At 37.7% G+C, this 14,507-nt stretch overlaps 1 protein-coding gene across 1 annotated transcript in view; it reads left to right on the plus strand.

Moving 5' to 3' along the window:
* Positions 1-13,925, plus strand: part of LOC149815385 (RING/U-box superfamily protein) — a 33,878-nt gene extending 19,953 nt beyond the window's left edge. The window contains exons 4-8 of the mRNA XM_089989303.1: positions 10,175-10,254; positions 10,382-10,437; positions 10,567-10,679; positions 11,596-11,657; positions 13,581-13,925. Of these exons, the coding sequence (XP_089845429.1) occupies positions 10,175-10,254; positions 10,382-10,437; positions 10,567-10,679; positions 11,596-11,657; positions 13,581-13,866 (597 nt within the window). The 3' untranslated portion in view covers positions 13,867-13,925. The remainder of the gene's footprint in view (positions 1-10,174; positions 10,255-10,381; positions 10,438-10,566; positions 10,680-11,595; positions 11,658-13,580) is intronic.
* The last annotated feature ends 582 nt before the right edge of the window (positions 13,926-14,507 follow it).

Genomic DNA, 14,507 nt, shown 5'->3' on the forward strand with positions numbered 1-14,507 from the left:
TGGGAACAAAAAATTCTTTGTTTTGGTTATAAGTTTTCTCAAGGTTTCCAATACCTTCAACATTTAAAGATGTTCCATTGGCGGTGGATACATATGATTTAAATTTATTTAGACTTGGTTTTGATAAAAGTGATGCATTTGGAGTCATATGAAAAGAGGCACCCGAATCAAGAATCCAAGAGGTCATACCTGGAAAAGAGGAGATGGCGGCACCGGAAGTGGAAGGTGAGGAGGATGATGTAGAGGCGTTCATCTTTATAAATTGTTGAAGAGTTTCGGTTAGATGAGCGATGGACTCCTTTATGTCACCATCCTTCTTTTAATCTTCATTGATGATTGGTGGAGTTTCCCCCACGGAAGCCACCTTCTTCTTGAATCTAGGGCAATCGGGACGAATATGGCCCGATTCATTACAATTATGACAAATAATTTTTCTTCCTCCACCACCATTATTCTTCCAAAAATGTGGTGGTTTATATGTTCTTACATTGTTGCCGGGTCTAGACACGGCATGCACTTCATCAACATCTCTTTTCAAGGCCAAACGGGTTTCTTCTTGACATAAATCGGCCAAAATATCACTTAGAGGGGTAGAGGCCCTATGAAGTAGAGATCCTCTAAGTTGTTCAAATTCGGGACGAAGCCCATGAATAAATTGAAAGAACCTCTCTTTTTCCATTTGCTCTTGTCTCATAGCAATAGCACTTTCCTTCCCATTGTGGTTCGAGAAGGACAAGTTCATCCCATAAAGAGGATAAGGCACTATAGTAGTCCCTAATGCTCATATCACCTTGCTTTGTAGCTCTTACTTTTTCTTGTAGAAAAAAATGCCTAGCAAGGTCTCTTTGGGTGTACATGCCTTTCATAAAAAACCATGCTTCATTAGCCTTTTTGAATTTTGCAAGGTTTGCACAAATCTTCAACTCGACATTATTCATGAACCATGCTAAGATTTTAGCATGTTCACTTTCCCAATCTTCCATTTTAGAAGAATAATCAAGAATAACCTTTTCCTTTTCTTCTTCATTCAAAGCTTTTTTCTCATTTCCTTCAAATTTAGTTAACTTCAATTGTGGTTCCGGAATGGTTCCACATACGTAACCCCAAAGCTTTTTACCTTTGAGATTATTCTCCATAGCGGCGGCCTACATGCGTTAATTGGTCCCATCCAATTTGAATGAGAGATCGATTTTTGCATCTTTGTTGGCCATTTAGAAAAACAACTTAATAAGACAAGAGAGAGGAGAGGTATTACTTGTCAAGGTAGAATCCGATGAAGCCTTCTTAACTTGGCTCTGATACCATGTAATGAAGTGCCTAATGAAAAGGGCAAAGTCTTCAAGCGAAAGCACGGAAGCACGCACATACACAAGAGGCCACAAAAGAGGCAAAATAAACCACAAAAGTGGTCAAGCACAAAAAGAGGTAAAAAATATTCTTCACTTCATAGAATGCTTCACAAGAAGCTTAGAAAATACATGGGGCTGTGCCCCTTATTTATACACAGCAAGGGACCCAAGGAGGGGCTCCCATAGAGTCGTTGGAGCCCCTCCAACGGTCATATTTATGACCGTTGGAGGGGTCCAACGACTCTATGTGGACCCCTCTCAAATGATTAAAAGGAAAAACTAAAAAATAAAAAGGAAAAAGAATAATGGAAAAAGAAAGAAAAGAAAAAGCATATCAATGATATGTGTGTACAAGTGAAATGACAGAAATACCCCTGCCGGGTTTTACAAAATAAATATATATATATATTTATATATATAGATAGACACGTAGACATATATATATATATATCATATATATGTATATGTGTCGTAATCTATATATATAAAATACCCAAGATTTCTTAGAGCATACCTCAATAGATCCGATAAGCCGTTACCATGTTAGATTTGGTATCAATCGATGTCCAAAGCAGTCACAAGGAGAGAAAATTGAGAGACGAAGAGTTGGGGTTGTTGTTGTACCGATGATTTTGAATGGGGAAATCATGTGAGAGACTTTTGATATATATTGAAACATGAGTTACAAATTTACATATTCCCATATTTGCCCATATCTATACAATGTATAAAACTTAATACAAAGGGCTTTATGGGAAAAAATGAAATAAATAAACAGAAATAGAAAGTCATGATTTTATATATTGGGTATGAGTATTAGATTTTGATCCAATACTCAGATCGAACAAGCGTTGTTTCTCAATACTCCGGTGGTTTCCTACTTAGGATCTAAGACGACAAGTTCCATCCATAGAAGGGCCATCTCATTATAGTAATCACAGGTGGTTTTGTCGCTTTATTTTAATGACAACATTTTCTTATGGAGGTTCCACCAATTATTGAGAGATAATGTTAGTTGGATCTAGGTTTTGGATCTAGATCCAATATATGTATAATCAGACATTTCAGTTTGTTTCTTTATTTCTCTTTATTCTTTCCAATATTGTCCTTGTAATTAGTTTCTTGTAATGTCTTAGATGGTGGGAAAAATATGTAATGTTACTTGTATGTTAATTTTCAATATAAAGGAAACCTCCCACATGGTCTCCTTATTGGGATTCGTTTCTGCAACAACCCCTCTACCTTCTCTCCTCCTATCCCTTCTTGAGGTTGTTTTGGACATCTACGAATACCAAAGTTAATTATGGTATTAGAGCAGGAGATCGATTAATTTGATCTATCGATGTAAGTTCTAAGAGATCTTGGGTATTTATACCTTGCTTCTTCTCCAAGTTTCCCTTCGTCTTTTCTCTTTCTTCTTTCTTATCTCTTCTATTAATCTTTAATCCTTCGTCCCCAATCATCACTTGTGTTGCTGTTATTTGATTGCATATTTCTCTGTCTTGATGTGATTTTCAGATTTATATTGTTGTTTCTTGATTGACGTCAATCTTGTTTCTTTTATTTTCTCTTCCTATTTGAGGTTATCATTATTTTGCCTTACCTGCTGCTGATATTACTTTTCTTATATTTTTGTCCTTCTCTGTTTAGATTTGCATATCTGAAATCAGATTTACAGAAAAATCTGATTTGTCGTTTTTCTCTTGACCATCGTGTCATTCCATTGAATTTAGATATAAAATTTTGTTTCATATAAGAAATTGTGGGTTTCTAAACAGATTCAGACCTTTTTTTTTGCCTGTAGTGTTTACCGACAAAAAAAAGGGTAGGTCAAGCTTTGGTCATTTGAGTTCTGATATTTTTGTCCTTCTCTGTTGAGTATTCATTATTATTCTGGTCTACTTTCCTATTGATTCAAATCCACAACCATCTCTATCCTTTATTTTTTTACCCCAATTAGTTTTTGAAAAATTGAATTCAAATTTTCTAACTTGGAAAAGACAAACTCATTTTATTATGAGTCAAGATCTCTTTGGACACCTTAATGGGCCTATCGTCCCTTCACCAGAATATGTCATCAAGCATGATACAGATGAGAATGAGGTTGTTATTTTATCTGTTTCTGTCAGAAATCTATAATTTATTTTTTGGATGAAAATGGATCATGCTTTGATTGCATATATTATTTTCATTTTTTGTCACAAAAGGTCCTTATTGGAGTGCCTGATGATTGCACACGTCTATGACTTTGGACTAGGTTAGTCCAAACGTATCTTCAGATATTAGAGTCCAGGATTGTGTTTTTGAAGAGGGAATTTCATAATTTGAAAAAAGGTTTTATGTCCATTATGGAGTATCTCAATAAGAGGAAAAATATCATTGATCAACTTGCTATAACTGTATATAAAGTTTCAGATAAAGATATGGTTCAATATGCTCTTTGTAGTCTTGGTCCTAATTACCATGTCTTCTTTACTATTTTGCAGTATTTGGAGATGCTTCCTACATTTGAGAATCTAAATGTCAAATTATTACATTATGAGCTGACTCTCAGTGTTAATGCTAATACCTCCAATGATACTTAAAATGTTTTAGTTACTAATGTGTCACATGTCGTGGAAGAGGAGGATACTTTATAGAAGGTAGGAGATGTGGTTGTGGAGGTAATAAGACCGATGTATACTTCCAACACCGAATATTTCTCCTAACACTGTTATACAAGGACGACATTATATTTCTACTTGTTTCATATACAAGAAACCATAACATGTTAAAGCAAATTGTTGATTCAAAGATGATCCCAGGTATAATTAGGAGACAACACAATACAAAAACAAAGACAAAGGTCAATCTAGAGGTCAAATGAGTAGTTAAAGTAGTGGTGAAGGATAACTGCTCATAGATAAACAATTATTACTTGCTGCCCTTGCAAGTCTCAATTTAAAGTATAATGAGTAAGGAGTGTGGTATCTTAATTCTGAGGCTCTTAATCACATCACAAGTGATGATGGTAAGTTATTGACATTGATTTCTTATCATGGAAATGATAGTATTGTTAGTAGATATGTGACTTGTCATCCTATCACATACACTAGAAATATGTCAATTCCCTTGCTCATATCTAGTTTTTTGAATCTCTTCAATGTCTTTTTTGTTCTTAACATCAAGAAAAATCTTTTTTTTTTATCTCTAAGCTTGTTGATAATACCAATTCGTGTGTGTTATTTACTTTGTCTTTTGTTTGTATCAAGGATCTTCGCACGAAGAGTATATTCGTTGAAAGCAAAAGATTAGGAAACATGTATGTCCTCAAAGATCCTGCATTCAAATTTGTTGGTTTCGTTTTGATGCTTAGTTTGGAGTCATCGAGTCCAATCGTTTTGTTTAGTACTTATTTGAATAAAGGGAATGTTTGGTATAGTCGTCTTGCTCATTGTAGTCGAGGTTTTATTGAAAGATTGGTTTCTAGTAAACTTATTCCTAAATCTAGCTTAGATTGTGAGTTTGCGATTGTTATATGTTCAAGTTGTCAAATTTCAAACAAATATGTATTTCAATTTAATTCTTGGAATGAAAGAATTTCGAAACCTTTTGAAATTATGCATTGAGATGTATGGGGTCTAGCACCTAATGCTTCTTCTTCTGGTAGTCATTACTATGTTTCTTTCATTGATAACTTCTCTCGTTATCCGTGGATATATTTCATGAAGCATAAGCATGAAGTCTTTAATATATTCACAAAGTTTCACATGTTGGTCAAAAATCAGTTTTCTATGCCTATTCTAATTTTTGGTGTGACTGTGGAGGCGAGTATTCTTCAAAGAAATTTATTACTTATCTTGAAAATAATGGAATCAACAAAAGAGTGTTTTGACATTACACCCCTCATCAAAATGGGCTTGTTGAAAGGAAGCATTGTCATATTATTGAAAGTGCCTTAGCAATGTTACATGCTGGTAGAGCTCTTTTATATCTTTGGATAAAAGCATTTCATTCAACTGTTCATGTTATAAATATATTGCCCATGAAGATTTTAAATTATAAGTCTCCTTGTTATGTTTTGTTTGGGAAACATCCTGACTATGATTCTTAAAGGCTTATGAATGCATTTGCTATGTTCACATAGATAAGTCTCTGAGAAATAAATTTTAACCTAGAGCTCATGTTTGTAAATTTATTGGTTATCTTGATAATTATAAAGGATTCAGGTGCTATTATGTCAAAAATAAATGTCTTCAAATCTCCAGAAATGTGGTGTTTGATAAGACTTCTTTTGAGTATGATCTTGTTGGAGAACAGGTTAAAAAAGAAAAAAGGAGCAGTATCAAATATTATCAACCATGGTTAAATGTAGAATTGTTTTCAACACCCATTGATATTTCCTCGTAACAAGAAGGAGCTTCAGAAAATGTTGGACACCAAAGGGAAAATTCTATTATCGTTGAAGAAAATGCAGCTATGGATAGAGATATAAAGAAGGTCATGTCTACACTAGAAGAGGTAAAGGTACAACCATTATTGAAGTGGGACAACAATCCCAAAACATGAACAATCATGAAAATGCAGTCAGCCAATGCGATGAAATCATAACACAACCAGAGTTCAGAAGATCAAACAGAGTTAAACATCCAATTGAAAGATGGGTGAGATATGAAAATTTCAGCACAGACCATTAAATTTTCATCATGCAGATAGAAAAACAAGAACCAATTTTTTATTCTCAAGCTATTAGGAATAAGAAATAGATTGAAGCTATGAATGAGGAAATGAGAGCATTGCATGAATGCCAAACATGGAAAGTTGTTAAAAGACCTCCATATAAGAATGCGACAGGATCAAAATGAGTTTATAAGATTAAGAATAAGCTGTATGGTACCATTGAAGGGTATAAGTTTTGTCTAGTTGCAAAAGAGTATAATATGGATTATGAGGAGACTTGTAGTCATGTAGTTAAAATGAGAACAATACAAATCATTTTATCTCTAGCGGTAGATCATGGTTGGGCCCTGAACCAACTTGATGTCAAGAATGCATTTCTACACAGAGACTTGAAGGAAGAAGTTTATATGGAGCAACCACAAGGATACAATGAAATGATCCAGCTGAATATGTATGTAAACTTAGGAGGGCAATATATGGGCTAAAGCAAGCCTCATTCTTGGTTCGAGAGTTTCCCCTTAAAAATACAGAAACATGGTTTCTACATATCTTCACTTGATCATTCGTTGTTTATCTACAAAGGTAAGAGATACATGATTGTTTTGCTTATATATGTGGATGACATCATTGCTACATGGAACTTAGATAAACATATTCAGGAAATAAAGGAAGTGCTGAACAAACATTTTAAGATAAAGGATCTTGGTTAGTTGAAGTACTTCTTGGGAGTTTTGAAGTTGATAAAAAGAAAGATGAGTTAGTCTTAACTCAATATAAGTACACTATGGATCTCTTGCGTAAGATAGGTATGTGTGATTGCAAGCCTTTATTAACTCCTTGTCCAATACATCATCAATTAAGTGTTAATGATGGAGAATTGTATAGTGATCCAATTGAGTATGCGTATTATAGGAATGTTACAATATCTTATCTGCACAAGACTAAATGTCGTGCATGCAGTAAACCAGGTGTCTCAATTTATGCATCAACTAAGACCTATCTATATGGAAATAATGAAGTGAATTCTGATGTATTTAAAGGGTACGTGGGTGATGGACTGTTTTATAAGAAAAGAGATCATAGGGAAGATCTTGTCATAGTTATGACGTATTCAGATGTTGACTGGGCAAGAGACCTAAATGAAAAGAGATCAATTTCAGGTTATTGTATATTTGTTGAAGGCAATCTAGTTTCTTGGTCAAGTTGCAAACAAAGGGCCATAGTTCGATCAAGTACTGAAGTTGAATACCGGGCCATGGCATCAACTGCTTCAAAGTTGGCATGGATAAGAAATTTGTTGCATGAACTAGATGAGACAATCCCTAGATCAGTTTTATTTTGTGACAATCAGAGTGCCATCAAGATTTCATTGAATCTTGTACATCATGGAAAAACCAAGCATATAGATATCGATCAAGACTTCATCAGAAGTAAAATTAAAGACGGGAAATTTGAAGCAAGGTTCATCGATTCATAAAATCAAATAGCAGATCTTTTTACAAAGGGTTTGACAAAGCAAAGGTTTAGTTATTTAAAATCAAAGTTGTCCATGGTGATTACCATGAACAACTTGAGGGAGGCTATTGAGAGATAATTTTAGTTGGATCTGGATTTAATACCCAGATCTAATATATGTATAATATGACATTTCAATGTTTCTTTATTCTTTCTAATACTGTTCCTTGTAATTAGTTTCTTGTAATATGTTAGATGGTGGGCAGATATGTAATGTTACTTGTATGTTAATTTTCAATATAAAGGAAACCTCCCACATGATCTCCCTATTGGGAATCGTTTTTGTAGCAACCCCTCTACCTTCTTCTCTCCTCTTTCTTCTTGAGGTTGTTCTGGCATCTATGGTTAACAAAGTTATTACAAATGAGCCATTTCTTTCATAGTGTACATGTCTCAAGAATTTTCATGCTTTCTTGGTCATTTTGACTTGGGCTACACTATCAAGAATGAAAGCGTCAACACTACTTATAATCCATGTAAGAATCTTTGCATTGTTCATTCATCATTTCATGTGTCTTCTTTCAAACTCAAGAGTGGAAACAATCTTTTCTTCTTTTCGAGGAACTTCACATTTCCATCCACAATCTTTGTGAATAAAAGTTGAGGTTCCGGACAATCTCCCTCGATGTACTTGATGAGGCCTTTAAATATAATGTGATTTTCCATAGTAGAGACCCAAGTACTATAGTTCGAGTCATTCAATTTGATGGGCATGATGAACACGGACTCCACCATGATGAGTAAAAGAGAGAGAGAGAGAGAGAGAGAGAGAGAGATTTGAACTTTTGGCACGTTCTCCAAGATAAAGCTCAATCACCGCGTAGATCACCAATAGAATCAAGAGTGTATAGGCTCTGATACCATGTAATGAAACAAGGAAAGAATGTGCACACACACAAGTCCACTAAGGGACATGGACATAAGTTACCAAGGGCTAGAGGGCAACACTCAAGAGCTCACACAAGCCACTAAAGGGCCAAACTCACAAAGTAAAAAATATGATTTTATTAATCCACAAAATGCTCAAGAGAAGCATAATGGAGAGAGGAGTTTTCCCTATTTATACAAAATAGAGAGGAGAAGGTTGTGAGAGCTAGCTGTTGGGCTGTTCCCAATGGCTAACTAGCTAGCTAGCTGTTGGATCTAACCTATGTCACAGGGATTCGGCTAGGAGGGTGCCGCACCCGCGTCGACGCGACTCGACGCGGGTGCGGGTGCCGCACCGGGTGCGGTCAACTCGATCCTGGGTGCGTTGACCGCACCCAGGATCATTAATGTCCATTTTTAAAAAAAAAAATTGCCCAAATGGGCTTCAAATTTTTTTTTAAAAAACTTTATGCTAGTCTGTCAGCTGCTGACAGACTAGCATAAAGTAAGTTTTTCACGCACAGCTGCCGACAGCAGCTGTCAGCACAGCTGCTGACAGCAGCTGTCAGCTGTGCTGTCAGCACAGCTGCTGACAGCTGCAGCAGCTGTCTGTCAGCTGCTGACAACTGCAGCAGCTGTCTGTCAGCTGCTGACAGCAGCTGACAGCTGCAAAGTTTAAAAAAAAAACCCCGCCTATTCCCCAACCCCCTTTATATATATATATATATATTACTTATTACATTTTTGCCCCTGCCGCACCCCCGCACCCGGGTTTTTTGGAAGTGCCGAATCCCCGCACCCGCACCCGCGCCCGCACCCGCACCCATGTGTCATAGGATCTAACCCAATGGCTAACTAGCTAGCCGTTGGATCTAGCCTAACGGTTAGCTAGGTGGACAAAAATACCCCTTATAAAAGGAGTAAATTACATAAAATAAAAACAAGAAATAAAAATAAATAAAAATACATTTTAACCTAAAATACATTCTAAATAAACCACACACACACACATACATATATATATATATGTATGTATATATATATATATATATATATATATATATATATATATATATATATATATATATATAAAACAAATATGTGATATAAGTCATATTCAGTAGTGGAGCCAGGACTTTTTGTTAGATGGGCTGGCCACTTGATGCTTTATATTTGACGGGCTTTTGACTCCACCAAGAAAAGGTTCATGCTTATCACTAGAGGAATCAGTTATTGGAAGATTTATATTTGCTGAAACTACACCTCTTTCCCTTGATAAAGTTGATTCTCCTGTGCTTTTGTGATATGTGCTGAGTCTGTTAATGGGCTTGGTTTGGTTCTTCATGCTGATTAAGATGAGGACCAATTATGAAGGCACCTAACTCTGTGTGTGATACTATCCCTAAAGCTACGAAGTTCTGAGAACCTCAATTCCTTCACATGGATACTACTGCAGATATGGGAATAACCAATTTTTATGAAGTTTTCAACATGACTAGTATATAAGGCTACATGAAAAAGGAGGCAAAATGGAGTATTCCGTGGTCTCCACTAATTCATCATGTATGAAAGGTTCAGTAATAGTTTGTCATCATTCTTGCTAATACTTTGGCACAGTTGCTAGGTTTAGTGTTTTTCAGGCTTTTAATCTTTACGGGATTCTATTCTTTTAGCAAAGGTAACTTAACAATTTGCTGTGATTTGGTGAAAACATTATTTTCTTATTGTTGATATACTGGAAAGCTTCCTAGCTAGAAATGCTACTTTATTTGGGTTATTTGCAGACTGAGAATTCATCCATAATCCATAGCCTTGTGGAGAACTCTTTTCAACGACATTATGTTGGCAAAGGTCCTGAGACAAGGTTTGAGTTCCAAGTATTCTCAATATTTTGTTCAGAAAAATATGCATGATGATGATATATAACATGTTTCAAACATGCAGAGTAATTTCTTATCAATGACTTGCTGCTTTATTAATGATTTTGGCAGTTTCACTTTATCGGATGCACACAAATATAGATTGCGATGCTATGGGAGTGATCCAGGCAATGTCATACAATTGCTAAATATCATGCAACTTCTGGTTTCTATGTTTCATTCAAACTATGCTAGTTATTTTGGTCAAGAGAATCCATTTCAGAAATTTATTCTCTCCTGGGGTTTGACTCCAACAGGTGCCATCTATCAAAGATTTGATCTTCTGAGATACTGGAAATCCCACAAGTATCTAAAACATAACCAGTGGCTTCACATTTGGTTAAGGAGGGAGCTTCAGGCCCTTATTCAGGTCTATGACTCCTGTCCATACATTTGCTGGATCAAATATGATCTTTGAAGTGGTAGGCTGATATGCTGCTAATTAAGACTTGTGAAGGAAGATTGCTACATACTACCTTTGTTTCCACATTTTATACTTCTTCATTGTTGATTTACGGCTATAATTAATTTGTGACATAATTACAAAGTGCTCTACATTGATAAATAATTATAAAAATGTGCTCTTGACAACTCAAATTCATGATTGATTTATAAGTAAAATCTGGACTGATAGAGTTGGTTTTGCAACCCAAATACAATAATTATGAGACTTCTCAATGAGAAAACTGCCAATTTGCAGCAATGCATTGTCTTAAAAACAATCAATGGTCAGGGGAAAACTAGTCAGCATTTAGAGCTTGAACTAGAGTCAACCTAGGTAATGTCAGGAGCATGCAAACTGTCTCAAAACAAACTATGTGCCTGTCAGTTGCATTTGAGAAAGCAATGTTACAAGTCCCGCCCATGATCTGTAGGCTAAATTTGACACAATTTACCTCTTGTTGCTCCTCATTTTGCAACGGACCAAATGTTCTAGGCCAAAATGTTCATGGCATATGTTGATGTGTCCTTATACCTCTGTTATCCTCCTGTGTGCATAATTGTAGCTCATGCAGTAGTTCTTGATTTTGTTTTGATGACTCCTGTGAATGGATCTGCAGTTGATCCATTGTAAGTTCTGCATGCTTTGATGCCCACACCTTCCACCTCCCTCCATGCAGCTGATAGATGCCATAATGTTCTTTTACTTTCATGATATATATGATTGATTTTGTGTTAAATCATGGTAAAGTTGATGTGCTTTCACTGTCTCTTACATCTATTTTGCTTGGTTCATATTTTACCAACTCAAATTAGCTAAATGTTTGTTTATGTTACTTGTACAGGAGGAAGATGTGAACATAATTTTTCACCATATTCTTGGCGTGTTTGAGTCTTTCTTAAGAAGGTGCATTTTCATGTTTAATTTCTTGTAGAATTCTGGTTCCTTTATGTTTATTTAGGCATTCGAACCTGCCAGATGTGGTGTGGGAAAGGGTCTACACAAACAAGACCCATATACCTGACATGAATGAAATCCTGTAAAGCCTATTGTAGGCCTAAACATGGACTAGACTTGGGACTAAGTGGGTTGTCCTATCAGGCTCATTGCATGCTCAAGGACCATCCTCACTTTATCTCACCTGGCCAGCCTGGCCTACTAAGTCACAAGAATACCCTCTCCCAATCCTGAACCAGCATCCCTCTGACTTTTCTAATTGAATATACCAATAGAAGAGTCATTAGTGTAGCTGTTAGCTATATCTTGGTAGCAAAGCTAGCCCTATAAGGTGGACACTGGGCCATGTTGGGCCAGACCTGGTTGGCCCCATAAGGGCTCATCAGACATGGGCGAAAAACGTGGATCCACAACTAGCCTGTGTCAACTCTATCAGGCTCAATTTGGGCATGTGCCTAATAAGACCCAACCAAGCTGAGCCTGTTTTCATGTATTCTTTGGTCAGGCTTAGGCTGCGCTGGACAAGCATCATTGAGAAGTTTTTAACCCAGGGCCAAGCCTGGCCTGATTAGCTGCTATCCCAGTTGAGACTAGGAATGGCAGTGGGGCGGGGCGGGGGACAAGGTCTCCACCCCCGCCCCGCCTCAAGATTAGAACCTCCATCCCCGACGGGGATGGATTTTAACCTCCACCCCCACCTTCATCCCCGTTTCATGTCCTCCATCCCCGGTTCAAACGGGGATGAGGTGGGGCGGGTATGAGGCGGGGAAAAGTGGCAGGGACGGGACAGGGCGGGGACGGGGCGGGGTGGGGAAAAGGGTACGTCCATCCCCGTTTCATACCCTTCATCCCCGGTCCAAACGGGGCGAGGCGGGTATGAGGCGGGGAAAAGTGGCAGAGACGGGACAAGGCGGGGACGGGGCGGGGTGGGGAAAAGGGTACGTCCATCCCCGTTTCATACCCTTCATCCCTGGTCCAAACGGGGCGAGGCGGGGTGGGGCCCCGCTTTCCCCCGGTCCACTGCCATCCCTAGTTGAGACCTCTCTAACCAGGCCAGGCCACACTTATCTAATCAGAAATTGTCGTGTTTCTGGCCTGTACCAGATGGCCAGTCAGGCGCCCTTTGCAATGTCAACCCCTATTCACTGCCTCAGAATTATAATCTCACTTACCTCACCTGGTCAGCCTGGCCTGCTAATTCAAGGAAACCACTTTCCATCTTGATAATCTCTCTGTAGTTCTCCTAAGGCTAAAGGAAGGTATTAGAAAAGGGCCATTCCTCCTACGGCCATCTCCTGGTAACATTGCTCACCAAATTTCCATCCAAGAATTATTGATCTAATAAGCTGCACAACATTTTCTTCTTTCTAGCTATTGTTCTAAGCATTCTAGATGTGCAACCTGGTGGTTATTGCAAGATTTACCTTTGCCTAGAAAATCCAGATATCAAGAAAACTATTCCACATAATCCAACTTGTCTGGATGACTTCTCTCTAATTTACATGGTTTTTTTTTTCTTTTATTAAATAGAGAAACTGCATCCCAACTCAGAGGCCTGGTCGAGCTGGTCTTAGCCTGCCATACCTATGGTTGCCATCCCGGTGACATAAACTCTGCCCCACCCCCTCAACCTCTAGGCAGCCTCCTGCTCAATTTACATGGGTTTGATCTCAAGTTTTTGGGACTTGAGTCGTTCTGGATGACTTGGTCAGCTCATTCAAAGAGAACTAAATTGTCTAGTTGTAAGTTTCATGGATAGTTGTTCCTTGAGCATTGCCGACACTGAAATCTGCTCTCAGCAATTCTGAACAGTCAAGTTTTTTATCTGTTTTATCCTACTCTCCATTTCTTTCTTTTAATGATCTTATACAGGATGCAACAAGAACGGAGGAAAGATACAGCTGAACAGAAACAAGGAGAGTTCAGGATGCTGATCCACAGCACTGCTGTGGCTTTTCTGTTCGAAAAGGCTGAACACTTTGTTGATGAGTTGGAACTCTTTCTTGCTTCTGGTTTGAATATCGATGCTTATGATGAACTTTATATGCAAACTTTGGGGAATTCAGGTGCAGTGGATGAAACCATGGAAAGGCTAGAAGAAACTTCACAGAACATTTACTTGAATTTATTTATGGAAGAGATAGATAGTAATAGCTGAATGTTTATATCTTTGTGTATGTGTGTTTGAAGCTTACAGGCAATATGGATTTTTTTTTCTTTTTTCCTTTTGATGATCTTCAAGGGTAATGGGGGTGTCCGGCTTTAGTTATTCAGGTCTTGGGACGATTACCTGTCTTCCAGACATGGAACAGGTGGAGCGTTATCTATCTCTCAATATTCATGGCCGTATGTGAGAAATTCCATACTTTCAGAAATTATATGAATGGTAAAAAATAAGAGCTTATCCGATAGGAAGCAAAGTCTTCGTATGCTAGTATTGACATATCGTTGGATTTGGTTTGCTATTGAGCCATGTTCCCGGTCGGATGTATACTTTCTGTCGTCCATCAATATGGCAGGAGCCTCGAGGCTCCCTTGGACATTCTTCCAATTTCCGGAATGGTGCGGGCCATCTTCTCCCGGATGCCTTTCGATGTCCCTCTGATTACTCTGCCGTCAAGTCCCCTTTATCAAATTGGTAGAAAGAACAGTTGCGGCTACGAGATGTCAGTTTTATCAACTCTTGTTGCCGGAGAGAGAGAGAGAGAGAGAGAGAGAGAGAGAGAGAGAGAGAGAGATGCAACTGGTCACAACCTTGTTTTTGGATTGCAGAAAGATTTCAAATTTGATCACCTTCAC

Source organism: Nuphar pumila, chromosome 15 (assembly GCF_984573655.1).
Source record: "Nuphar pumila chromosome 15, dmNupPumi1.hap1.1, whole genome shotgun sequence".
Lineage (NCBI taxonomy): Eukaryota > Viridiplantae > Streptophyta > Magnoliopsida > Nymphaeales > Nymphaeaceae > Nuphar > Nuphar pumila.